Below are 27,931 nucleotides of genomic sequence, written 5' to 3' on the forward strand. Positions count from 1 at the left end.
GCAGAAAAGGCTAACATTGTTATCTTTTTACAAAAAAACAGCTGAACATGAGAGGTTTTTGGACCAATTTTGTGTTCTCCATTCTTTAAGCACCGGTTTGAGCACCGTTTGAGCACCGGCACCGTTTCAAAAGTACCGATTTGGCACCGGTATCGGATAAAACCTAAACAATACCCATCCCTATTTCTAACAGTGGCCACTCATGTTAAAAGTGTGACCACTGGTAGAATAGAAGAAGCCCCAGCGGCCCTAATGGCGTTATTCCCATAGAGCACTGTTGTAAAAAGGGTGTGTAAAACTGTTGACACCTCCAACTGCAAAGAAGGCTGATTATTATGTTTTTGTATCTATCTTTTTAATCCATAGCGGTATTATAGCTCTAACTGGAGCTTTATTTGGTCTGCTTCATCCCAATGTAAAGTTAAAGGCTGAGTGTTATGATGTCTGTTAGGTCAGTGATGCTCAGTGGGCTGCACAGTATGGAAGCGAGGGGGCAGGCGGGGGGTTGCCATCAGCTGAACACTTTTAATTCAAATGAGTAGGTGCCATCTTTGAGTTTAGTATTCAGTTCTCGACATTCATTATGGTCTTGCACTTCTGGATTTAGCAGTCACAGTCTGAGATTCACACACTGACAGAGATGATGGACTGCATTTCACCGCAACATTAAGGACATGCAGATGAGGCTGAAACTCAGTCAGGTGTTTCTTTGAAGTCTTTTCCAGGTTGGTGAGAAGCTCTACCTGAACATATTTCTACTTTTCCTCATCAGTCACGAATTACATTGTTGCTTGACCAGTGTCAGTGTGTGTGTGTGTCTGTGTGTGTGCTTATGTATGTATGAGATTATAACCCACAGCTGGCCTCTCTGATTACTGACTGCCTGGTCAGCCTGGATTAGACTCATACACACACACACACACACACACACACACACACACACACACACACACACACACACACACACACACACACACACACTCTACAACTGAGAAGCTAAACACACATTTCATTTGGATCTTGAACTCTCAGTTCACTGACTTAGTCTTTCTCTGTCTGCGTCTTACTTTGTGCGTTTGTGTGTGTGAGAGTGAAGATGTGTGCATGTAGTTACCTGTGTGTGAGAGTGTGTGTGTAACTCCCAGCTCAATAGAGCAGATATATTTAATCCTTCCCTTGCTGAAGCTGATGTCAGCATGAGCTGGCTCTCTCGCTCTGTGTGTGAGTATGTGTGCGTGCGCGCATACATTTTTGAAGCTAATTCATCACAGTGGCAGATTAACCAGCTGTCTGCAGAACATAAAGTCCACCACTAACAACCAGCTGGAAGAGGGAGCGAGACAGGAAGTGTCTCCTGATAACTGAACCGTGACATGGGTTGTTTTGTGTCTCTGCCTTACACATTAGAGTGTTAGTCTCTATTTACCTTTACAGCGCTAAATTCTGCATTACCAGTGAGCCTCAGTCTCTGTGTCTAACAAGACACAGGGAAACTGTGCATGACGAATTAACAAAGAAAAATCTGGAAAGTAAAACTAAGGGAGATGTTTCAAGCTACGCTCCTGTCCGATGCAGACTGAGCTAGATCTAAAACTGTCTTCCACCAGAGATCACTCCAGCTAGTCTCAGGCCACACCTGTTCTAGTGGCCAACCTCACAGAAATCCCATGGAGCTAACGGCACAATGGCAGGCTGAAATGGGCAAAGCAAAAGAACCCAAAAGGCTCAAATAGACAGACTTATGAGCCAAGGCAGAGCAGCATACCCAGCTCCTCACTTTGGGATGCAGAACAGTCAACAAGCAGGCAGTTGAAAAGTTGAGGAGGGGGTTCAAGAACAAGCCTTCTAGTCACAGGAGAGGCAGATGAGCAACGCAGCAGGTGACTGAAACTAGAGAAAAAAGAAGAAGTAGAACAGCTTGATTCTGACAGCAGTTTCTTCCTGTTGAAAGGGAGTTTTTCCCTGCCACTTTCACCAAGTGCTTGCTCAAAGGAGGTTGTTTGATTGGTAGAGTTTTCTCTGTGTTATTGTATGGTTTTTACCTTAAAATATAAAGCCACTTGAGGCCCTTTCTGTTGTGATTTCACGCTACATAAATAAAATGGAATGGGATGAGCAGGGCCTTTACTTTTATTCCTCGAGCTGCAAACACCAAATACCTTTCCTAACATTATTTAAGTCAGATTTCAGTAATTTAAACTTCACAATGGCTCAGACTATATGAGTGTAATGTAACCTGTCACAAATTCACATGAAAAAAAGATTGTCAGCACTGTTTCACACATTTTTTTGTAAAAATTTTATGTTTTTTATGTGCAGAAACTATAGTTTCACTCAAGCATAATGAGTTATTTTGTGCCGCTGTGCACACAGACGAAATCGAGTATCGATAGTAGAGGGAAGTAGACCTTGAGTTAGTGCCGTAATGATCGTGTCCCTGTATTTATATGAGTAATGTACATTGTGGCAGTAAACCAAACTAAATGAGAGGGTGTGTGTGTTTTATTGGAGGTCATGTGACTTGCCAGCGCTGCCAGGACAGCAGATGGACGCAGTCATGGTTTGACCTACACACACACATATGTCATGCTTCCTCTCTCTCCTCTTAGTCATTACTTCATCACTTTCCCTGTGAGCGTTTGATGCTTCGCGCTTTGTTTCACTCGTGTCTGTCCGTCCACCCGTCCGTCCCTCAGTGAGTCTTCCTGTTTAAGACATCCCGATGTTTGGTGTCACCTTCACGCTGGCGCTGCAGGCAGAGCTGCTATGTTGAATCACTTCAGTGCTATTTTGTGACGTTTCTCTTTATTTCTTTGCTAGTGTCTTTAAGATAATCTCTTCTAGTAACACATATTAACTGGTGTGATTAGGAAATTCAAGTTTCAGTTTCTTTGAAGGTCATCTGAGTGGATTTGCAACTTATTTAATTGAGAGTGACTCCTTACAGAGCTGGTAAACCTTTGGAGCTGGCACACTGACTCCTGATGTAGGCAAATTAAAATAACCCTAACCTTTTTGCACCGCTGTTTTATAGTTTTATATATTATTTTATAGCACATGCTTAGCTCATGTTCAGGTCAACAAAACCTGTATCATAAGGGTTTTTCTGATGGTCAGCTCTTCAATTCAAAGTGTCAAAGCTCATTCAAGTTAAAATGAAAAAGTAGATGTCTTTGGTGTTTAGTTATTTTAAACCTTAATGCAACTTTTGGGAGAATTATCTCCTAATAATTAAATAATTTGTGTTTCTCTCTCTTCTCGTCTGCAGGGATGAAGACTCCTCTCAGCCCCTCTCAGTTCCTGGACAGTGGTTACATCTTTGGCTTTGGAGGGATGTGTCAAGAGCTGATGGACACGCCCACACCTACGTCCATCAGTCTCTCTGTCCCACACGCTACATCCTCAGGTGACTGACTTGTTAAGTGACCGGCAGCACAGTATACCTCTGCAACTCAAGGCAAACGATGTAGTTTTCTCCTCTCGTCCCTGCTTTTCTTTTCAGGTCAGAGCGGGACGTACTCGCTGTGTGAGGTGTGCAACCTGCAGCTGACCTCTGCTGCTCAGGCCCAGCTGCACTACAATGGCAGGTCTCACCTCCGGAGAGTGAGACAGCTGCAGGCTGGAGACAACAGGCAGCAGGCAGCAGGTTTGTCATGTGACTGTCGTATCACAGCAGCGTCTGCATGAGCGCATGTAAAAATCGTACGATTAGTTAAATAACTGTTAATTGTGTTCCCCGAGATCCAAACAAAGATTTGAATGGAAAGGAAACTAAATAATAATCAAGTGTAGCAGCAGCAGCAGAGATTCTTCTTATTGTCGGCTCTTTATATGTTCTAATGGGTCTTTGATGTCTTTGATATGAGTAGGGGCCCAGTCCAGGTCTCTTCCCCAGGTCACAGGGCTCAGTTTTCAGCCTGCAGGACTAACTCCGACTCCCGGCTTAAGTTCAGGCCTCAGCGCTCCTTCCAGCACGACTGCAGGTAGGACCAGGGCGACATCTTGTTTTGCCTCACATTTTCAGTCATAAACTGACAGTCAGGTGATTCGTGTCCTGCGTGAGAGGAAATAACTAGTCTGTACTTTGCACTCCCATGCCAACCATCATGCCAGTTGTCAGGATACCCAGAGGGGCATTAAGAGCTAAACGGGACGTTAATTTGTAAAGTCTGACTGCTGTCTGCTGAGCAAGCGTGACTTTGGCTCATCATCATCAACAGCTGCTGCCCCCTGGGAGAGGTTACACTGTGTGTGTGTGTGTGTGTGTGTGTGTGTGTGTGTGTGTGTGTGTGTGTGTGTGTGTGTGTGTGTGTGTGTGTGTGTGAATGCTAGATTGGAGATTGAGGTCTGACAGGATAAACTGAACCCGCAAGTGACATCATCACTGCAGTTTTTTACGCAGCCTCTGTATGTTTAGCTCCGCCTCAGCATCTGCTAGTTATGTCAGCATTGTGAGCTATGCTGTGGCTGCTGTTGTATAGGCTGTGAGTCCATTCACTCTAAAATAGCTCTCAGTGACTTTTGTAATTGCCCGACTTGTCTTATAGTTAAAATAGAAATTAATATATATGAATACCTCAACATTTTTAAATAAAATAAAATGATTTAATGGTTTGGTTTAGTCTTAGTATTGCTGGGTCCCAAATTGAAAGCAATCGTCTTTAGACTGAAAAGATGTAAATTCAGAATTTTAAAATCCTTATTAAAACCACAACATTAAAAAATCTGTAAGAGGTTTAAGAATATCTAAGTCAACTATTAATACAAATTATGAGGTCATACAATACAGTGTAAGTGTTCTGTGTAAAGTATTGATGGAATATGATACAGAATGTGGATAATGTACAGCAGGGATCGGCAACCCTAGGCACGCGTGCCACAGCTGGCACACGAAGGGATAACTAATGGCACGGCCATAGCTGAACTGGCCATCGGGCCACCGGGCATTTGCTCGGTGGCCCGATGATTTTTTTTATTTATTTTTTTGTAACGGTATAAACAATCAAAGGTGGTGGATTGGCCAGATGCTGGCCGGTGTATAAAAATAACCCAGTTGTTTGGTGGTGGCTATGGCGTAGCTTCCACAGATTCAGTAACATTAGCAAGTGGTGGAGGCCAGCGGGTGGATGAGAGAAAGGGGAGGCAGGAGGAGAGACCCGAGGCAGCCGCCGGTCCGAGTGTCAGGTGAACTGAACTTCAGGTAAGAAGTTATGACCTGCAGTCTATCTGGGTCAGATATAAACCAAGTTTAGGTGGAGTTTATTTTCGTTGTGCTGACTTTTTACAGTCAGTTACAATAACTCGTACTGCGTACTAGCTAGCATGAACTTTATTTTATTCATAAGTTAGTAGAGTTGCCAACCGTCCCGTAAAAAGACGGAATCGTCCCGTATTCAGAGAAAATATTACGCGTTTCGTATTGAGCTGAAAAGGAACACAGCTTGTCCCGTACTTCAGCTAGAATGAAAAAAAGACACAAAGCTGGATTTATTCTGCCTTTACGCTGCACAGCTGCCTCTTCTTCTCTCATTCTCTCCTCCTGCCTCTCCTGTTTCTACTTCAATCATGAAACTGATCAATGATCAGCTGATCGGCTTTTCTCTCTTGTTTGTTTATCGCCCACTTTGCGCCAGAAAGAGGAAACCAGCGGATGTCGCGCTAAACAACAGCAGCACGTTTAAGCTTGATCAGCTGTTGTTAGAATTTATTTTATATTAATCTCTAGTATCAGCTGATGTTTGCTGGAGCCACAGCTGTAAAGCTGCTGGTCATGATGTCGGTTTGGATATGTGGTGAGAGGGAAACATGCAGATGAAACCAGGAGATGTCCTTACTGAATCATCAGAGCTGAACAGGTGATGGAGAAACAGGTTTACCTTTTAGGTGACATGAATGAGTTGAAGGGAAGTTATGAACTGTTTCTGAGAGACAAATAACACCAGGATCCTTTTTTAGGTAGCTGACAGCTGGTAACTGTGCAGGGGTGGGTCTAGCAAAGTGTTGCCAGGGGGGCAGGTAGGGCATTAACAGGGAGAGGGGGGCACAAAGAAATACTTTCTTATTTTCATTTAAAATGTCTGGCTGTTATTAAATAATTATCTGAAGCTTACAACCAAAGTTTTTATCTGATGTAAAATGTATAGAAATCATACATATACCAACAAGACTGTACATCACTGTCACAACAGCGTTTGTTTTCATTCAAAGGCTTTATGGCTTTTCCTATAATACCTGGTGGGCCGGTCTCTAGTCAAAATGCCCGGGCCAATTTTCTGTCCCAGTCCAGCTCTGGGCACGACACACAGTGAGTTAATCTGAGAAGGTGCATTAAAAAATAAATGGCCACACCAGCGGTGCACATCGCAAATTAGCTCGCACAGACACATTAGTTGTGCTGCTTCTTAATGACGGTATCTTAACTAACAACCCCAAGTACCAGATTCAACTTGTAATTGGCTAAAAATAACTTAGCCTACTGGTGAGAGGGACGTTGTTAGCTTTCCACATTCCGATGCTTCAGGAGCTTTCTGCTCAGCACAGCATCAGCACCACAGAAATACACGGATACATCCGTAGACTCAAGACAGAATTCACAATGTGTTTTCGGGACTTTCAGGTGTTTGTACCAATGTTTCCTTTTCTGATCAAACCAGAAAGGTTTAATGAGCAGTTAGATTTGTCTCGCATTAACTGGCTGAGTTAATGCCAGTTAATGCAACATCGAAGCAGCTGGAATCCACAGCTGTGCGTGTTCATGGAGCTTGCATTTTCACCTGCTGGACATCACTACCTGACAAGTTGAACTGTCTTCAGAACATTGCAGAGGCCTTATTGACAGTATTTGGCTCTACATATCTGTGTGAGCAGATCTTCTCTCACATGAGTCCTCAGGTAGCCGTCTGAAAGCTGGACACTCGGTGTTGGGGGAAAACTCTGTAAAAGACCCAGGAGAAATAAAGACACAATGAGACAAGATCACTTTTTATGCTTTAACGTGCACACGGGTAAGCTGTTCAGAACAACTCACAACGTGTACAGAGGCTGGGCACTTTTTATAGGAAAGACAGTGAGAACAGGATAAGAAAATACAAAACAGATAAAATAAACAACTCCATATGTGGCGCTAGTCTCGTCAGCAGAGAGCTGTGAGAGATAAAACAATCTAAAACAATATGTCCCAAAACAGTATGTCTTTGCTGAGAAAGTCTAAAAAGATAATTCTAAACTAATCTAACCATAGACAAAAGGGCATGCTTGCACATTTAAAAGAAGGTAAAGAAACATAGAATCATTTTTCCTGTAACATTCCCTCCTGTTTTAACTTATTTTAAATGTATACAACAATTGTCTGTGAAGGTTATTTATTAAGTATCTTAAGCAATTTTTTAATTTTCAAAATGTCAGCATAGCAGAAATGGAAATCATTTGGTCTAAAGAATAAAACAAAATAAAATAATAAAAAGAACAAAGAAAATCATAGTAAATGAAAATCATAGTAAATGAAATAACAAGTGGAATAAACAAGAAAAAATAATAAAACTAAACTACAAAAAATAAAAGGATGAAAACCTTATGTTTAAAAGGATGAAAACCTTATATTTAAAATGAAAACTACAACAAATAAAAGGATGAAAACCTTATATTGTACCTGCATAAACTACTAATGTGTTAATCAGTGCATGATCACTTGACAAGTCATTTTTAATCACCACGTCATTCATTAGCAGTTATTACAAGTTCTCCTCTAACAGAATTGCAACGGGATGCTGTTCTTCTTGAGGCACGGCAACATAAGCAGTCATTGTAGTTGTTATCATCTTTGAAATCATTACTCTTAGACATGGCGGTGTAGCTGCTCCAGATGTGTGGTCAGTGACATATTTCTGCAGAATGGTCAAATTCTGCAAAGCTTCATAAATGTCTCCGCTTACAAACTCCTCCTTGTGATGCTGTTAGCAGGTCTAGAGTCAGTCTGTTCTGCAGCACCATCGTTCTGATGGCCTTCTGTTCTCCTGCTAAAGCCGGTCCCAGGGTCTTTGTCAAAGTTGATGCGTCGTAGCAGAGCATATCGGTTGATCTCCACATGATCCCGCACCTCGGCAGCTCCAATGCCGGGGATCAAGCTCTGTAAGAATTTCACTCCTCCTCAGATGCGAAACTCTGGTTCCTTTACTGCTTGGTGCCGTCCGTGCACATCCTGTCTGGTACTGAGTCTTTGTTTGTAGTGGCATCCGGTAGATAGGTGAGTAGGCAGCTCCCCCACTGCCCGCGATCCATTGTTCATCACACATACTGGCAGTTGCGCTGCGTTCAGCTTGTTCAGTAGAATTACATCAGGCAGTGGGTCTGAGACTTGGGGCCAGGTCAGTAGGTAGGTCTGTCCGGAACAGTTCACATTTGTGGGTGATGATGACCTCCAGGTTGCTTTTGCTGGGATGCTGTAGTTGGCCTTGGACCAAAGAGTACCGTAGCCTGGATGTGTTGCCAGGCCCAACAGACACCAACTGCGATCTTCAGGTATGCTGTACGGCCACAGGCCAGACGTCTGCGAGGATAGGGGCATATGGGTACATGCATAGCAGTCAGTTTTATTATTCCAGTGAGCTGTAGTGTTCATAAACTGCCACCAAAAGTTAGTGGCGTAGCCATGGGGAAACTTGGTGTACTGTCCTTTGTCATACAGTGTCTGCCTTTTCTTCATATTGCGTGACTTGTTGTCCCTCACGGAAGCAAAGATGAGGAGCCCGGCCATGGTCAGGGCCACTGCAGTTATTAAGAGCCACCACCTCATGACGACGGGACACACCCTCCTGTCGCGAGTAGACCCCCCGGCCAGGAAAGCTGACCCCTCCACCGGGCGAGATCACAACAAGTGGGCAAGCCTGCTGTCAGCTGTGTTTAGATGGCTTCACTTACTCGCCTGCAGTGACTCTGATGGATCCAGGATGGTCGTTCCGCAATTTTGCAAGCGGTCGGTGTAGTGAGGAGGACTTTGTATGGCCCCTCCCACCTGGGTGTGCTCCAGTTTTTCCTTTGGAGCACCTTGATCAGAACCCAGTCACCGGGCTTTAGTCTGCAAGACACTGGAGAAACATCATCAGGTTGTTGATTATGTACAATGATCTCTTTGTTTTCCAATAGCTTAGACATCCATTCTGCTAATGTGTTTTCTCTGATTGCTTTGTCTATTGGTTGACTGGTGATCGGCAGTGGGAACGGCCTGCCATGAATGATTTCAAATGGAGTTAGTTTATGGGAGCCTTGCGTTAAGCGCATCCACATTTTCACTAAACCCAAACATTCAGGCCACGGCCTTCCTGTTTCTGCCATGCATTTCCTGAGCCTTTGTTTTATAGTGCCGTTAGTTCTCTCTACAAGGCCTGCGCTCTGAGGGTGATAAGCACAGTGGTGTTTTATGCTGAAACCGAGTGCTTCAGAGACCTTAGTGATGACATCATTTACAAAATGAGTGCCGTTGTCTGATCGTATCAAAGCTGGGATGCCATATGTGGGTATGAAGTGATTGCACAGGCACTTTGCTACTGAAATTGCATCTGCCTTTTTCACTGGATAGATTTCCGGCCATTTTGAGAACACGTCTATAACCACTAGGGCGTATTTTGACCCTTGACATTCGCTTAGTTCAATAAAATCCATATGAATTGTGTGAAAAGGATAAGGTGGAGTGGGAAAACGGCCTCTTTTTGGTCGCAGATTTCCCTGAGCATTATATTTTTGACACGTCATGCACGTTCTGACAAATTGTTTTGCTGAAGTTTCAAAATTTACAGTGTAGAAATGAGAGTTGACAATACAGGTCATTCCCCCCGATGACAAATGCGTATAGCCATGAGTCACTAATGCCGCCATCTTGTGGAGAGATTTTGGCAGCACTGGCTTGCCATAACACATCATTAAGTCGTTTGTCAGAACTGCACCGTGTTTTAGCCATTTTGCCTGCTCTGCTGTGCTCGCTGCTTTTTGTTCACTTTGCAACACATCCAGTGGAATCTGATGTGTGTTTACTGCCATCAATGTGATGTTTGTCTTTTGTGCCGCCTGTTTTGCTGCTCTGTCAGCAAAGTTATTGCCTGTAGCAATGAAAGAGGCGTTGTAAGAGGTTGGCATGCTGAACTGGTTTTCCGGTTGGTGTAATCATTCCTCTGGTTTTCCAGATTTTTTGCAAAATGATGCACAGCAGAGAAAACATACTGGCTGTCTATATAAATGGTTATTTGTTTATCTTTGTGTATTTCACATGCGCAAATCACAGCTGACAGCTCAGCGCTCTGTGCAGAATATGAAGAAGAAAGTGGTTTTGCTTCTATTATTTTACTATCTGTGGTTACTGCGTAACCTACACAATTTCGGCCTGTGCTGTAAGGTCAAATGCTGTTCTCCTAGCTTCCACACTTGCTGATCATAAGGTGGATCTGGGCCTGGAGTTTGTTTAAATCTCAGAATGTTGTGATACTCGGTCGGTTTCTGGAAAGTGGATGTGGCGGGTGTCATTTAGCATGCACTCAGGTGTAATACCAGAAAAGAATGGCATGACTGCTATCTTAAGTTTTGTCAGAGCGTCTCTACCTAGCAAATTTACTGGACACGACGGGTCATATGCATTTAATAAAGCACCTGCGGCCACTTGCTGTATGTACTAGTTCTAAAGGGGCAGTTAATTGTTGTACAGTTGTGTGGCCTGAAGCTGACTTTACAACTAATTTGTCCTTTGAAAACTGTCAGTTTAAGTGGCTGCCTCAAAACTGTTTTGCATTATTTCTCTGTGGCCTACTCCTACAATCTCGTGTGAAGTGACCTTCCTCTCCACGGTTCTAGCAGGCGTTGTCTCTATGTTATCTGCTGTTTCTGCGTGGCTGTCTGCAGCCTTGGTGTTTGTGACTTTGCTCGCCTCTCTGTTCCTGATAGCCACCTGCGAATTAGTGTTTTAGTCTGTTGTCAACACGTCAGCCTTATTTCTAAGTTACAGAATGCTTCTTCTCCTTTTTTTTTTTTTTTTGGTTTGGGAGAATAGATGCAACTCTACATTTTCACTTAAGGCATTTTTAGATAATTTCTAGTTCTTCAAACAATTCATGGATCTCACACATTTCAAACTTTCAAGTTAGGGTTGTTTCCCATTTATACAAATATATATATATTTAACTTTGCATTGCTCACAGCTCATAGCTCACAGCTCTAAACCTAGGCATTTTTCAATCATATGCCTAATCACTATGTGTCACTGTGATTCTCAAGTATTGTCACAAGTTCGTTTAAATTCGTTTCCAAAACCAACAAAATAATCAAACAAAAACAAAAAACATAAACGTGTCAGGACACAAAAGAAAAAAGAAAAAATGCTGCCATCCGAACAAGGCAGAAGTCTACATATGTTGGCTTGTAATAGCATGCAGCTTGTAACATGGTAGACTAATGTGCCTGTGTTAATTCAGCTCCATATTATTGTGTGAAGTTGCACTGGGTTGGGAGTGGTTTTGTGTGTGTCACATTTTTGGTGAGCCAATGGCTGGAATGGGGTTGGACTAATTAGAGGCAGGTGTACTTGATTGCACTGATACACTGGTCTTCTTATAGCCCACACTACAACCACTGCTGTTTTGTTTTGTCTCTCTGTGCAGGTATGTAATGTGATGAAATCAGATATGTTTGGGATGGATGGGTTTTGCCCTGTGAATTTTATATTAAGTGTGTCGTTTTGTCTCTCTGTGCAGGCCAGGGCCTATTATATGCCACAGCCTAAAGGCAGCAGAGTTGCAGAGGCTTGAGTGACCACTGACTATATGCTTGCAGGGTGGTGGGTCTCCAAGGACAACTTCTAACCCTGTTAAAGGCAACATGTGGGGTGCAACTTGGCCGTGTGGCATAGCTGGCTCTGGCCTTGGGACTGTGTGTTTTTATACAATTCTTAAGTGGGACACTGGACTGTTTTATCTTTTATCTCTTGATATATTTTTTTGTCAATAAATTATCTTTTAGAATTTTATTGACTGACATCTTTTTGCCCATGACTGAAACGGTTGGTCAGACCTAGAGTCTTTCTTTGGGTGTGTTACAGCAGCTTCTGCTCTAAAAGAAACAAATAAATAAAAAGAAAAGAAAATGTGTAACATGCTCATCAGCTTAGCAGTGTCTACATATTTAATTCAGCTTCTCAATCCTGTAGTTGTAGCTGTTGTCTACAGGGTTTTGCTTATTGGTTGTTATTATAGGTGTGCTCTATATCTCAGCAATGTGTCATTCTAGAATGATAAGTTTCAAGCTGGTCAAGTGCCTCTATGCACTTCATTAGTTTAGTTATTCTCTGTATTGTCTTCATCTCACATGTCATTACACTGAGTTTCAGCAAACCTTAAGCTTGATGCAGACTACTGCTTAACAATTATCCACCTCACATCATAACCGATTAAGGTGCCTCTTCATATTAATATTATGTCATTGTTAATATTATCCTCTTTGTCTTATATAACAGCAATAGCATATTATAATATTTTATCAGTGTGTACCACTATACTACTCCTGAGCCAATTTGTTAGTTAGGATCATCTTATTCAGCAAACAGATAATTTAGAATTCATCCAATCTGCGGTCACATTTGTTCTCTCTGTTGCATGGCGGACCAGGCAGGTCTATTATAATGTATTATTTATATTTTATTTTGTATCCATCAAGGGCTTCAGATGACCTGCAGAATCATCCTTTTCCCAAGGTGGAGACAGTTACCTTTTCACACACTGTCCTTGGCTGAACAGTGACACAGCCTTAATATACCTTATTTATTTTATTAAAATATTTTCGTGTGAATTATTTGCTTTATATTCATTTTATACATGCTGGGCATGGTCATCATGCCAACTGTGTTTCATTGTTAATATCACTTTACAGGTTGTTATCCTTGCTATTATTAATTTCAAATACTCTAAAGATAATTTCTACTGTAGTTTTCCCTTTGTTTATCTTTATTTCGTACTTTTTATATTTATATCTACTCAGTGGGGTCTGTTTTCAACCCTTTTAAACTACTACAAAACTACTTTGATCTCTAGTTTTCACTTAATAAGGGATTATTATGTTCTTCCTGATATGGGTGCTGCTGCAGATGCGGCTGCAGGAATGAGTGATGGTTTACTAAAAGGATTGTGGGAACTGCACAGTGTCTCGTCTTCTGGTTTTACTAAACTGGCAGTTGAGTTCTGTTCTTCTGACTGTTTATATTTTGTTTTCTTAAATCTCTCAGTTTACAGACACTGTTTTTGTCCGGCGTCTGGACTTTTCTTTTCTCACCACTGCTCGTCAGCAGGAGTGAGTTTTAATTTCACTTGCTTGATTACCCATCTTATTTATGTATTTACTTATTTTTGTTTAAGTAATATATACACAATACAGCTGCTATCACCTTCGCTGGTATTAGAGACGAGAGTGGTTGCTCACACGCCCTTCTACTTTCGGACTATTTCCAAAAGCGGTGTGAACTTTACGAGACGGAACTCGACCGTTCTCTCAACTCACCAGCACGTCAGTGAATAGCAGTAAAAGAAAAACACAGTAGGAGCAGCTCAGTCTCTTATTGGACCGTGAAAATTCAGCTTGCTCCATTAATTAAAACAATACACACACACATTCACATTCACAGCTTCGACGCGCGCGCGACCAGAACCCTTAAGATAAGGGGAGCTCCCAGAGCTACTTACTCCCTAGACCCAGTCTAGACCCAGCTGGGGGAGCTACCCAGAGCTCCAAAGCTACCAGTCGACGAGCTACTTCCGCTATTTTAAATTCCCTGAATTCAAAATGCGCTTTTACGCAAGATTGTGTCAGTGTGTCTGTATCTACCTGGTCAGTGTCGCCGGGTCTGGTCCACCTCGATCGGGTCCCACCACCGTGGGTCGCTTTCTAAGACGTTGGCCAAGACCCGAATTTAAACGCTCTTGGACTTTTATCACACACCTGGTGTGTGAGCTGTCGACAGACGAACAACGTGGACTGGTCACGGAGATGGGACACGATGGAGGCGCTCCGGCTGTCGAAGGACCAAGAAATGTTGGGGGAAAACTCTGTAAAAGACCCAGGAGAAATAAAGACACAATGAGACAAGATCACTTTTTATGCTTTAACGTGCACACGGGTAAGCTGTTCAGAACAACTCACAACGTGTACAGAGGCTGGGCACTTTTTATAGGAAAGACAGTGAGAACAGGATAAGAAAATACAAAACAGATAAAATAAACAACTCCATATGTGGCGCTAGTCTCGTCAGCAGAGAGCTGTGAGAGATAAAACAATCTAAAACAATATGTCCCAAAACAGTATGTCTTTGCTGAGAAAGTCTAAAAAGATAATTCTAAACTAATCTAACCATAGACAAAAGGGCATGCTTGCACATTTAAAAGAAGGTAAAGAAACATAGAATCATTTTTCCTGTAACACTCGGAGACCTGTGTCTCTGAGTGGGAGACCAGAGATCACATTAACATGTGTATCCCTGTATTAACAAAAATGCCATATTGGCCCAGTTTATTTTTCTTATCATTGTTGTAAGGAGACCATAAATAGCGTTTGCATTTTCTGTTGTACAGTTCATTTGCTGTTATGGATAAAAAGTGTCTTTTTTTTGTTTCAAAATAGCTGATAACTATTCGCTGATAGCTGCCAACATCTGCGAACAAATATAGTGCTATGAAGTTCTTCTATATAGTGTGTAACTGTTCATATAGAGCATTATTAAATTTATTGCTAATGCAATCATATGGCACGTTGACTTCTAAGGAAATTTTAGATGGCACTCATCACCAGAAAGGTTGCCGACCCCTGATGTACAGGATCCTAAATTGTTAGTCTGAATATAAAGATCAAACCCTTAACATATTAATTCCAGTAAATATATCAAAAGCATTTGAATTCTTTATAACAGAACAATAGCAGCATTTCTCGCAGCGCCTTCTGCTGGTGAAGTTACAGCTCACATGCCTCGACCCCATTTAGCTGTTTGATCGGAGGGACTGGAACAGCTTCGGAGCTTCCTCAGAGGTTAAGCCCCGCTTCCTTAAAGTCAAGCTGCTGGTCAGCAGAGCGAGAACGTGTTGTAAGATTAAAGGAGTTAAAGTGGAGCAGCCAGCAGCAGGTCATTAAACTGGGACATGGCACCGCTTCGAATCCACCCCGACATCTCTCAAATGCATTGTGAACGTTTGGACGTCTGCGTGGAGACTAAATGTATTAGTCTCCACGCAGAGCTGCTGTCACGGCATCTTTGTGTGACTCTTCCTGTCGGACTGTTCCAGTTTGTTGCTGAAAACACAAAGACGCAGGACACTTGTAAAAGTGTGCTGTAGTGTCGAGTGGAGCGAGAAACATACACCCACTGACACCTGTGTGTGTGCGAGTGCAGCAGATGTAATTATATACTGTGTGTCCATATCAGTGTGCAGGGTACAATAACGCTGATTAAAGATTAAATCTCTCTCTATTGGACACACACACACACACACACACACACACACACACACACACACACACACACACACTCAGCCTGAATGATCATGTCGTGCTCTCTTTCTCTCTCTCCATTACGTGATTCTCACTCAACGATGAAAAGCTCTTTGGCCTGAACTCAGTGCTCCTCCAGGCCAGGCTAAGTGTGTATTTGTGAGTGTGTGCGGTGTGTGACAGTGACCTGTCTGAGCAGCCTATCAGCAGTCAGGTCGGATGACATCACAATCATTGTGCTGCAGGAGGGCATTTGCTGCTATCAGTGAGCTCCAGAGAGGATGGCTTCCATATAAAACTGCTGTAAATCAGAAGAGCAGATTATTTTGTTTCTAGATCATCATTCGGCTGGTTGTCCGAAGACGCCGGGTCCATAGAGTCAAGTTTGTCATTTTCTTTTCTGTTTTTCTTCTCCTTGCACGAAGAGTAGACCTCAGAAGTGCTCCAAAGTTACAAACTGTCAGTAACGGAAGGACAAAGTTATTACTCACCAATCTGAGAATTACCCAGACACTTTACTCAAGTAGAAGTATCACAATAGTTTAAAAATGCTACACAACAAGGCTTGCACTCAAGAAATAAGTACTGAGTCTGACTGACTCTATCGGTTCTGTCTATTTACTGGGTTGCTATTACTGACTCATGACTATCAAGTTATGGAAATGAAATTAAATGAATAAATATAGTAAAATGTAGTAGTGCTAAGTGATTCCAGTTCTGCCCGGAGAGAAGCCTGTATGTAATGATGCAGGTAAAACTTGGTCAGGACATTTGATGATATTATTACAAACCAGGAAAAGATGAAATACCACAATTAACATTTTCTGTCAAAGACATGTAATAATACATGAGTAGAGTAAAAGCTTATATCATAACTTCTGCCAAAAAAATAAGAAATACCCACAGAAACTGCAACAAAATGAAGAGAATCTACTAAATATGTGCACAGAATCTATGTGGGTAAAAATTCAAAACATGAATTACATAACAGGAGGAGGAGGACTGCATAAGATGGTGAATCAGCCATGAATAATGCATGGATAATTGGAAATTCATGATCCTGATATTAATAAAATTAGCTAGGAAGCCAAATGGAAGTCATGGGTGTGTCACCTGCTGCTTTTCAGCTTCGTCAGGTGAAATTAAGTCTACTAATTTAAAAACATTTCCACATTGCAGATTTCTAATAAAAATACAGAAAACAGAGTCAAATATCTCAAACCAAAAAAATACTAATGGGACTGTTTATGAGCTGTTGTGCCAAAGTGGCTCATTATGTCAGCAGAAGAGAAGGAATATTAAAAAATAACCCTCAGGTTTGAACTTCTCCTGTGGCAAATCATTTTCTGGATCAACAAGTCTGCACTTTCAAGGCAGTGACAAAGTGCAATACTAATTCCAATTTGGAGCATGTTCAATAACAAACTTAAACACACACTCAGCTTTATATTCCTGTATGGTTTACATTAATGTTTAATGAACCAGCTGTGGGGAGTCCTCCACTGCCAAAACTGCATTGTTGTATATCCTGCCTCCTTAAGGAAGAGTTTGATCTTGTTGGATAAAGAAGATAAACGTCACACCCTCATCCACCTATTTCTCAACAAAATGATTTTAGTATATCTACATCTACATACACTAGTGTCTGTCTCTTTTCCTGTGTAAAGTACTTAAATTGTCAGTCCTTCTGTATGTGACCAGTGTGCAAACAAATACACTCTCTGGCCACTTCTGCTCCTTAACGTAAATATAATCAGCAAATCACTTGGCAGCCATTCAGGTCATGTAGGCATGTGTACATGGTTGAGACGACCTGCTGCAGTTCACCCGAAGCATCAAAATGGATGATAAAGCCGCTTTAACTGACTTTGAATGTGACACAGTCCTTGGTGCCAGATGGGCTGGTCTGAGTTTCTCAGAAACTGCTGATCTGCTGGGATTTTCCCACACAAGCCCCCAGGACAAGCAAGGTGTACCTAATTAAGTGGCGAGTGAACATTTTAAACTGAACCCATCAGTTAAGCTCAGGAAAAACAAAACCACAAATGGAAAAAATGTGTTTTTAGCTTAAAGGGAAAGAGAGCCGTGACTTTTTAGACCATGAAGTGTGGATGTGCTGTACTGAGTGTACTTACAGTATATTTTTTTGCGTCAGTGGCAATTAGTGACCACCAGGAGGCAGCATACACACTTGTACCCGCACAAAGACACATTTATACACCCACAAATTCGCTAATTAAATGAGTGAATTCCCATGATCCACTTTCTCAGTACAAATGAAGAGATTAACTCACATGAGACTAATTACATTTACAATATTACAGCTCCTCTCCTCTCTTCCTTACTCCTCTCCTTCATTTCTTTCCTTTACTTCCACTCTCTTTCTTTCTTGTTTTCTTCAGATCTCTTTGCCTCCTCCATATTCTTTACGTCTTTTCTCTTCTCTTCCTGTAGAAGGTATTCTTTTCTTCTCTTCCCTCTTTCTTCTCTATGTCTGCAGTGTTGCTGCTGAAAACAACAGCAGCACTGTGCATGTGCTTTTTGTTGAAAGTTTCTAATTTGTTTACTGCTTTAACTAAATGTATTTTGGTGATGTTCTGAAAGGGTGAAGGAAGCACTGCGTTTTCCATTTCTCGAAGAGGTGCGGTTATGAATACTCCATAGAGTTTGTTTTTAATGAATGTTTGATTTTAAGAGAAGATAAAGCTATTTTATAGGGATTATTTGGAGTCAGAATTCATGTGAATGCACTTTGAAAAGTGGGTTTTGTGTTTGGAGTTTATAGAAAAGGGTGAAAGGGAAAGAGTCCTGGTAATTGTAAAAACTGAGTTTCTGATTGGATGCTTCTTACGTACAGTGAAAATGTCAAAATCAACCCTCTGTTTTTTACGAGATCTCGCAAAAGTTGAATTCCAACAATGGCGGCAGCTACTTAGTTGTAATATTACTCTTTCTGGGTCACAAAATACACTTTTAAGATATTTTGAGGCGTGAATGTAGCTGTGTAAACGTCATATATCTGCTCGGTTTACAAGACATCACATATTTGCAAAAGTGCTCCAACATTTTCGAGATGTATGAAACTTTTTGCGAGATCCCGAGTTTGTTTTGCGAGATCTCGCAAAAGTCAGTCTTCATTTTTTTTTCTCCCATGTCCCCTGCGGGGCTCCGTAGTTTTTCCTTTTGTCATCTGACTGTGTGTGCGTGAATAAGCTAGCTCTAATTAGCTCTCCTGGGCTAATAAAGGTCACAGTGTTGTGCTGCTCAAACCCCATTCATAATAAGCAGGGAAATAAAGAGTTATTAATAGGCACATATTGAAACAGTGTGTGCATGTTTGTTAGACAGCAAAGGGGTAGAGCAAGTGTTGATGTGTGGTCTTGTGTTGATGTATTCAGCAGTGTATGAATAGATCCTGCTGATGGATTCACACACTCATAGTGCTGTATGGTGATGACAACAGGCTCAGCGGTAGCGACCGGGTACGATCAGCTATGAACCAATGATCTGTGCCTCCCTGACTATATCCTTGACCACTAACCCAAAATAATTCATGACCATGTTGGTGCTAAGACACTGGTAAAAGACTAGTATGACCAGTATAAAGCTGATGCATGCAGTATGGCTGGGCTACACAGCTTAAAAGCTGATTAGTTTATTGACTGCTGTCAGTTTTGGCTTCGCCCAATCTACAATGTACCAAACCTGTGTCGCGCTTTCTATCGGTGGTAGGTCCACAGTACATAATAATTATTGTATAATATAATAAATACAGATAGAATAGTGTGTAATGATGTGGATCGTTTTGTGTTGTGTGTCAGAACAATTAAGGGGGATTGCTGAATGAAAACTGTTAGGTGTGGCTGTGTGCAGACAGGAATAGGACCCAAGGTGCAGACTCCGGAGACAGAACTTAAACCAAAACAGCTTTAATGCTGAACACAAACATCATATAACTAGAAAAAAAAAAAAAAACTCAAAATAAACTTACACCGGTGGATGGGCAAAACACACAGCAAAGTAAACGGTAGATCGCGACACGGACACAGAGAAACACAGGGCTTAAATACACAGAGGGAGCAATCAGGGAATGAATAACAGGAGGGAAACACAGCTGGGGCAAATCAGGCCTAACGAGACAAGGGGAAGCAAAACCAGACACATTAACATCAGACATGGACTTTCAAAGTAAAACAGGAAACATAACACAGACTCACGGGCAGGCACTATAACAAAGGGAACAGAGACGTGGGACCAGGGCAGACACAGACACTGACTGGATGTGGGGATACAGCAGAAAGGGGAGACAGCAACATGGAACACAGACAGAAAACCAGAACACAAAAACTCTAACCAAACCCCACCCAGAGAACCTAAACTAAGAATAATCCTAAAACCCATACAGCAAAGCTAGAATATAATGAAATAACAAAATCAAAGAACCAAAAACACAAAACACTGGGTCAACGACCCAGGGACCCTAACAGTACCCCCCCCTTAAGGGCTGGCTTCCAGACAGCCCAAACCAGAACACTAAAAAACAACCCAACCAGGGCGGGCGGTGGGGGAAACAGGATGGAGGGCTCGAAACAAAACCAAACAAGGAGCCAGAAACAACAAAACAAAAAAAAAAAAAAAAAAAAAAAAAAAAAAAAAAAAAAAGTGCAAACACTGGAGCCCGGAAAGCAACAGAACAAAACACAGAAACAAAGTCCAAAACAACAGCACCAAGGCCCAGGCAAAGTCCAAAAGCAAACAAACAAAAGAGCTCACGAAAGGCGCAGAGGCCCAGGCAATAGTCTCAAAAAAAAAAAGTTCAGGGGGCCGGCCCGGAGGCTGACGGCACAACAGTCCAAACCCGGGTAGGTCAGGGGGGCGGCCCGGAGGCTGATGGTCCAAGAGCCCAGAAAACAGTTCAGGAGGCCGGCCGGGCAGAAGGCACCGGTGGCGACGGAGCAGATCAGGAGGCCGGCCGGGCGGGAGGCACAGACGGCGGCGGAGCAGGTCAGGAGGCCGGCCGGGCGGGAGGCAGCGACGGCGGCGTAGTTCAGGGGGCTGTCCATGACGGCAACGACGTCCAGTCATTGGCCGGACAGGACGCGCAGGAACAGACAGCATGGAGACCTCAGGAGCAGACGAAGCTGAACACTCGGAGACTGGACCAGGCGGAGCTGCAGAGGCTGAGGCCGGACCAGGCGAAGCAGAAGCCGAAGCTGGACCAGGCGTAGCACAGGCTGAGGCCGAAGCTGGTCCAGGCGGAGGCGAAGCAGGAACAGAGGCTGAGGCTGATTTCGGACCAGGCGAAGCTGCAGAGGCTGAGGCCGGACCAGGCGGACCCTCCAGCGGAGACAGACGGCTGAACGGGCCCCTCGGACCCTCCAGCGGAGACAGACGGCTGAACGGGCCCCTCGGACCCTCCAGCGGAGACAGACGGCTGAACGGGCCCCTCGGACCCTCCAGCGGAGACAGACGGCTGAACGGGCCCCTCGGACCCTCCAGCAGGAAGAGACGGCTGAAGCGATTCCTCAGACCCTCCAGCGGAGACAGGAGGCTGAGCAAACAACTGAGGCAGAAACTGAGCAGGTGACTGAGCTGATAGGTGAGCTAATGTCTGAGCTATGGAGAGAAGTTTAAGTTGTATTGACTGTTGTAACGAAGGTAGTAATGGCGGGTGAGGTGGTGGATTAGCAGATGGTTGGACTAGGTGTTCTGAGCCTACAGATCCTACAGAAAACTGCTGGACGGGCTCACCTGAGCCTCCAGCGAGGTCAGAAACAGGTGCAAGTACCTGCCGGACACCAGCCACTCCCACCCGAGGAGAAGGTACGGGTGCAGGAGCTAATTGGTTCCCGGTCATCCTCACCCTGGGAGCCGAGACAGGCACAGTCAACGGCTGGGCAGCTGCAGTCCCCACCCGAGGAGCTGGTACGGGTGCAGCGACAGGCAGAGGCTCAGCCAGCCTAGACACCTGAGCAGGGACCAGCCGGACCTCAGCCTCCCTCACCTGAAGCACTGAAACAGGTGCAGGGGAATGCTGGGCCTGAGCTGCCCTGGGAGCAGGAACACAATGGTGCGAAGGAGCAGGCTCAGCAAACACAGACTCCTCTAAAACATTTTTTAACTTCCTACCACCACCACGTCTAACAGTCTTAATAGTCTCAGTCTTAGCAGTGTTCACATGATTGTTTTTTTCCAGCTCCGAGGAACGACAGCAATCACAACTCACCACCTGGAGTTGCTCCGCAGAAAAAGAGTGGTGACGGTGTGAGCGTCGCCTCCTCCGGGAAGTGGGAGGTGGCGAACTGGGCTGCGAATCCTCCAAAGGACCGGGCTGCGATGAGGAAGCAGAGAGTTTGTGAAGCTCAGAACGTGGCAGACCCAAAAACAGAGCGAAGGACTGCAGCGGAGTGAGTCTAATGTCAAGTGTCACATAACCTCTCTTCCTCCGCCGCTTAACTCTCTTGTCGGACTGGTAATCCAGGGGTGAAGGCGGAGGTGTAGCGACTGGAGAGAAGGAGCACGTGCTCAACCTGATCGCCCGAGGCATAGACGCTGGCTCGGCCATAGCCACGGCAGTTTGGAGGCTGCGGGGCCCTCCCAAAGCCAAACGTGACCCATAGAAGGGTGACTGGAGCTCCTGGGCATGCTCAGCTTCCTCCCTCACGATCTCCTTGAGGAAGGCAGAAACTGCGGGTCGCTGATACCACACGGAGTCTGCTGGGTCCATGTTCTGGTCGCGATCTTCTGTTAGGTGTGGCTGTGTGCAGACAGGAATAGGACCCAAGGTGCAGACTCCGGAGACAGAACTTAAACCAAAACAGCTTTAATGCTGAACACAAACATCATATAACTAGAAAAAAACTCAAAATAAACTTACACCGGTGGATGGGCAAAACACACAGCAAAGTAAACGGTAGATCACGACACGGACACAGAGAAACACAGGGCTTAAATACACAGAGGGAGCAATCAGGGAATGAATAACAGGAGGGAAACACAGCTGGGGCAAATCAGGCCTAACGAGACAAGGGGAAGCAAAACCAGACACATTAACATCAGACATGGACTTTCAAAGTAAAACAGGAAACATAACACAGACTCACGGGCAGGCACTATAACAAAGGGAACAGAGACGTGGGACCAGGGCAGACACAGACACTGACTGGATGTGGGGATACAGCAGAAAGGGGAGACAGCAACATGGAACACAGACAGAAAACCAGAACACAAAAACTCTAACCAAACCCCACCCAGAGAACCTAAACTAAGAATAATCCTAAAACCCATACAGCAAAGCTAGAATATAATGAAATAACAAAATCAAAGAACCAAAAACACAAAACACTGGGTCAACGACCCAGGGACCCTAACAGAAAACAGGAGGAGTGATTGTCAGGCCTGCAGGTATCAGGCTGTGATGTTCACCTTTATAGTGGACAGAAATTATTTTTTGGAGTGGCACAAATAATTAGAGTCTTATTGAATGCAGAACAGCTGATTGTTCTGTAAATAGTTTGAAATGGTTATAAAAAAAAGAGTAAAAGGCAAATGGGTGCAAGTAACTTTGTTGTTTGCAAAACTTGTGCATATGATTTTAGAATTGACAATTTATATTTGCATGTAAAGTTATAAAATATGATTCAATAAACATGTTTGTGGTTGTTACAGTAAAAAATATAATTTTGTTCTTCTCGGATTTTATGTTTTTTCTCTGATTTTAGATAAATTGTGTTAATACAGAATGTCAAAATGAAAACATAACTGTAAATTCAGACATGTGAGGTTGTGCTGAAAAGGATGATACCAAACAAGGCAAAGTAAATAGTTTTTAAAGGTGAAATATAGAAGTAAAAGCAAAGTAATTAAAAATTGCCAATTACACCCTGGCCCCATGGTTAAACGTTTTGTTTTTTTTAAAGTAACACAATAGTTACTATTCAAGTAATTAATTACTTTTAGAATCTTGTAACTCAGTTACTAACTCAGTTACTTTTTTGAAGAAGTAACTAGTAACTATAATTAATTACTTTTTCAAAGTAACTTGCCCAACACTGGTCATGATGGCATTCAGTTGCAGTTTTGTACGTGCACGTGGACAGAGATAATTGCTTATGCGGACACTTTTTTTTTTTTGGAAACTGTTTGCGTGGACATGATATTTTTGAAAACAGTAGAGGACAAACCCTGTAGTTGGTCAGTAGATAAATAATTTGTTGATTTATTCCTTCCCTTTTTTTTTTTTTTGTCATGATGCCACAAACTGCGAGCGAGCGAGCAACCCGGTGACACAGAGAGAGACAGACAGAGAGAGAGAAAGAGGGATTTCCACTGAGACACAGGGGCTGTCATCACCGTTCACCATGAATATCATCACCTTAGTGATTCACATACACTGTGCACTCTGTCTCTTTCTCGCTGTGTGTCGGTCGCCCTCCTCTACCCTCACACACGTGTCTCTCCGCGTTCACACAAACAGTCAGGCAGCGAGTCTGCGCTGTTTGGTGTGGGATTTCTCTTGGTTAGTTTTTTATGTTATCAGGGGAGCAGATGATAGGAAAGAGGGAGAGGAGGAGGAGGCTGAGGAGGTGAGACAGCTGTCGTCCTGTACGTAATGTGGAGTAGTTTCATGAGTCGAGGTAGGAAATTCTTATTCTGTTTATTTCTGTTTTAACGCCTCATTGAGACGCTTTGTTCTTTGATGCTTTTTTTTTTTTAAGTTCTGTCTGAAATGTTGTTTATGTGGGCACTTAGGTGTTTATGGGAGAACCTGGAGGTTGTGACCTGGATTCACACTTTCAACTGAGGCTGAGTTTTGTCTAAAAAAGGTTGAAAACTGTTACTGTCCAAGAGAAAGACTCAGCTGTTCATCAGAGGATTATTATACATATTTAAGAAGGGTTATGTACACAACTCATTGTCTGGAGCTGGTTTCTAGCATTGCTATTTCAGTACACATAAGTGCACATTTTTATTCAATTGTTTTACTGTATTTGGATTTTTTTTTTTTTATCATTTTAAGACACGAATAAAGTTATTACAGGTAACTACAAGAGGGATATTAATGTGTGAAATTTGCATAGCTTCATCTCACAGTTTTCAACAACTTCACTACAGGTAGCACTACAGTGTGTTCAAAATTGGTACCTACATAAAGCAGGCAGATAAACTGACTTTTTCATTTCTAATTGGCGGAATTTCCACTCAGGATTTATACTACGTGCAAAAAAGGGAATGCGCACAAACATATGAAAGTGGACTGTACGCCTGACTTGTACTGACTACCATTGCTCGCTCAGATATGTTTCAGAAATCTCAGTGTATAGATGAACATTTGGGTTCCATATAGTACATGAAGGTTCATAGACATAACTGTGTATCACATAAGAAGACTCTGTGACTGCTTCCTGGCTGTTCTGACATTCCTCTTATAATAGATAGCGTGACTGCTGTGATTACATGCACGCTGCTGCTCATCACCACAGAGCATCGTGTGCTTAGGAGACAAAAACACACACAGTAGATTCCCTTTACCACTGCAACCATGTCTGGTTTGATTTATGCAGATCAACCTTTCTTGGCAGTGTCCACAATCTGTGGACTGCAGTACTGTGCAAAAGTCTTGAGTCACCCCTCTTTCTTTTATATGTTGCTTCCAAGAAGCCAGACTTGCTTGTAAATTTTTTTAATGATCTCAAGTAATAGTTCTTTAAGTTTTTTGTGTTTTTCTTTGGACATTAGCTGCTTTCCCCTCTTATTTCCAGTCCAGTCTTTGAACCTGACCATTTTCAGAGAAACAATGACTTACAAATCATTCAAGCATAAAAAAGACGCCTAAGTCAAGGGACGAACCACTTTTGTGCTGGTTCATCTTAGCAAAGAACCAAATTTAAATTATATCTTTAAGCACTTTGTTACTAGCAGCCTGTTGCAAAAAAACTAGAATTTATCCAGTTTGACAAGCATGAAATAGCATTTTTGCACCAACAAGATGATTTCCAAAGAGCTATAGCCAAAACCTTGGCATGTCTCATCATGGTATGCATGTGTCCTTTAAAAATGTGAGGAGGCTAGAAAAGTGGAGGATGAAAGAAGATGCAGCATGCCTAAAAAACTATCTACAGCAAATGAACAGTATCTGAAAGTGATGTCCTTAAAGGCTTAGGTTCATAGATTTAAGTCTGTTCTCATTCAAATGAGATATTTCCACCTGAATAAATATTAAATCTGACACCATAATGGTTTCTAAGTTATCTGAGGCCTTTCTCTGTGGCGTGTGGATGTTCTCCCTTCGTGGGTCTCCTCCCACAGTCCAAATACATGCATGCTAGGTTAACTGCTGATTCTAAATTGACTGCAGTTGTGAATGTTTTTGCGTTTTGCATTTTGTCTCCATCTCCATGCATGCAGTTGACTGGTGACCTGTCCATGGTAAACCCCACCTCCTGCCCTATGGCAACTAGATTTAGCAGGTAATGGTATATATAGATGTGCTCTGGCGAGGACTCTGAGGTTTACTGCTTTTGTTTTATTTAGTTAGCTGCATCGACTGTCCTACTGTAGTGTTTTTATTGCTTTCTAGCCTCTAGCTGAAGTGAAAAGGTGTAATTTGGGAAGTAATACAAGAGTACATCATCGGCTTAACTTCACATTGATATCTGACACCCTTGATCTCTGGTGGCTGCACTAACAGGTGAGTGATGAAATGGAGATAAAGTGAAGAGTCTGAGGAGTCTGTTTTTTAAGCTGTGTTATAGGGTAGCTTTTGTTGCTTTAGATTTCATTCATGATGTAGATATTAAAGTTTCACAATCTTGTCGCCAGCAGTAAAAAATATACTAGAAAAATATTTTTGAGAGGGCTACAGATCATATAAAGAAATACTGTTGCGGCTCATCTCGCAGCTAATTTCAAAGTAAAAGTCTTTTGTCTCGTGGTGTTTCTTTTTAGGGTTGCAGAACATGATAATTCTTAACCTTTTAAGATTTTAATAAAAGTGACCTTTCCCTAGCACTGCCCTCAGGATAAGCTTTACATTTTCAGCCCCCACTATAGAGTCTAAGGAATTTTCTCCTGCAGGTGATTGTGCTGTTATGTTTCTGTCTGTTTCTACTGTTTTCTCTTGAGTCTCAGACGGGAGCTCTCCTGTCTGCTTTCATATTCTTGATTGGTCTGCTCTGGGTGTGTTTGTCTTCTTTTTGGATGAAGAAGGTTCCGAACATGACCTACTTACACACACACACACACACACACACACACACACACACACACACACACACACACACACACACACACACAAGCTTGTTATGCTAATGTTTGTGTTTCTCTGCATAATAATAATGCAGTGTGATGTCTAATGCTGCCGTCAGCAGATCCACACTCTGCCTATGTCCCTCCACAGCTCGTTCTCTGTGGATAAGGAATGTCCAAGATGCAGATGAAGGTAGTGAGACGAGTTCTCCTCCCAAAAGGATCAGTGGTGTATTAATATCCTGATACTTTCAGGCTTCATGTGCAGCTGCAGTGGTTTCAGCTGCAGGGTTTTCTGCAGTGGGAAGCAGGTGATGGATACTGTACTGTAAAGGATGTCCTGAGGCGGAACTCCGCACATAGAGGCTCCACTCGTAGGCTGCTCACCTGAACCTCTTTAGTGACACATGAGTAGAAAGTGGGGGAGCAGGGCAGGCAGGTTTAGGACCTAAGGATGCAGGATACGGGACTTCTGAGTAGAACTGAAAGCAAACCTTTATTGCGGGCTGATCTCTAATAAAAAATTTCTAAGTAATCCAACAAGAAACAGAACCAGGGAGAAAAAAACATCCCAGAAAACAGGAAACGCATACCTTAAATATACACATGAGGTAAGAGCAGAGTGGAGACGCCTGGGGAACACAGCTGAACAGAATCCAACTAATGAGTCAAGGGAAGCAAAACTGAACGTAACACACATGGGATGAGAGACTATCAAAATAAGAAAACCAACAAACACAGAGACAGAAACCCTGGCTGCTACTAATGATGACATTCATAGCTGCTAAGCAAATATAGAAGTCGTGTGTCATGGTTGGTACATACATACCATAACATAACATAAAACATTATGACTTCATTGTTTTCATAATTACCAACAGCTTCAAAATTAAGTCACAACTGCTGCAAACAAACCAATAGATATTGATTGAACAGACAATATAAAATCCTTTAATATCAGTAATCTGTATTTGCCTACTGCCTCAGATGAAAATGTCTGTTATGTAGAATGCCTGTGTTAGATGAGCGCAAGAAATTGTTTGTTCAACAGGACATCATTTGTTCCAGTGCAGGCTGTCACCAACATATACACATATACATGATAAACAGTTGGGACTGGTAGGACACAACGCCCATGATGGAGTTTTGAATTAATGGGCTGGTATTTACAGCTACGTTG

General features: G+C 42.7%; 2 protein-coding genes and 1 long non-coding RNA gene across 3 annotated transcripts in view; 1 reads left to right on the forward strand and 2 right to left on the reverse strand.

Moving 5' to 3' along the window:
• The window catches only part of znf385b (zinc finger protein 385B), a 71,228-nt gene that overhangs the window by 26,205 nt on the left and 17,092 nt on the right, over positions 1 to 27,931 (forward strand). The window contains 3 exon segments of the mRNA XM_080903435.1: positions 3,269 to 3,406; positions 3,503 to 3,646; positions 3,870 to 3,983. Coding sequence (XP_080759561.1) covers positions 3,271 to 3,406; positions 3,503 to 3,646; positions 3,870 to 3,983 — 394 coding nt within the window. The 5' untranslated portion in view covers positions 3,269 to 3,270.
• On the reverse strand, positions 7,143 to 14,265 carry LOC308410236. Its single transcript, XR_013974144.1, has 3 exons — positions 13,852 to 14,265; positions 7,637 to 9,083; positions 7,143 to 7,569 (listed from the first exon to the last, which is right to left on the reverse strand). It is a non-coding gene; the product is annotated as an uncharacterized lncRNA (long non-coding RNA).
• LOC308410235 (uncharacterized protein) lies at positions 21,046 to 22,309 on the reverse strand. Its single transcript, XM_080903436.1, has 2 exons — positions 21,731 to 22,309; positions 21,046 to 21,554 (listed from the first exon to the last, which is right to left on the reverse strand). Exons 1-2 carry the CDS (start codon positions 22,229 to 22,231, stop codon positions 21,495 to 21,497), a joined length of 561 nt encoding a protein of 186 aa, XP_080759562.1. The 5' UTR covers positions 22,232 to 22,309; the 3' UTR covers positions 21,046 to 21,494.

The sequence above is a fragment of the Rhamphochromis sp. 'chilingali' genome (assembly GCF_963969265.1).
Source record: "Rhamphochromis sp. 'chilingali' genome assembly, chromosome: 14".
NCBI classification, from domain to species: domain Eukaryota; kingdom Metazoa; phylum Chordata; class Actinopteri; order Cichliformes; family Cichlidae; genus Rhamphochromis; species Rhamphochromis sp. 'chilingali'.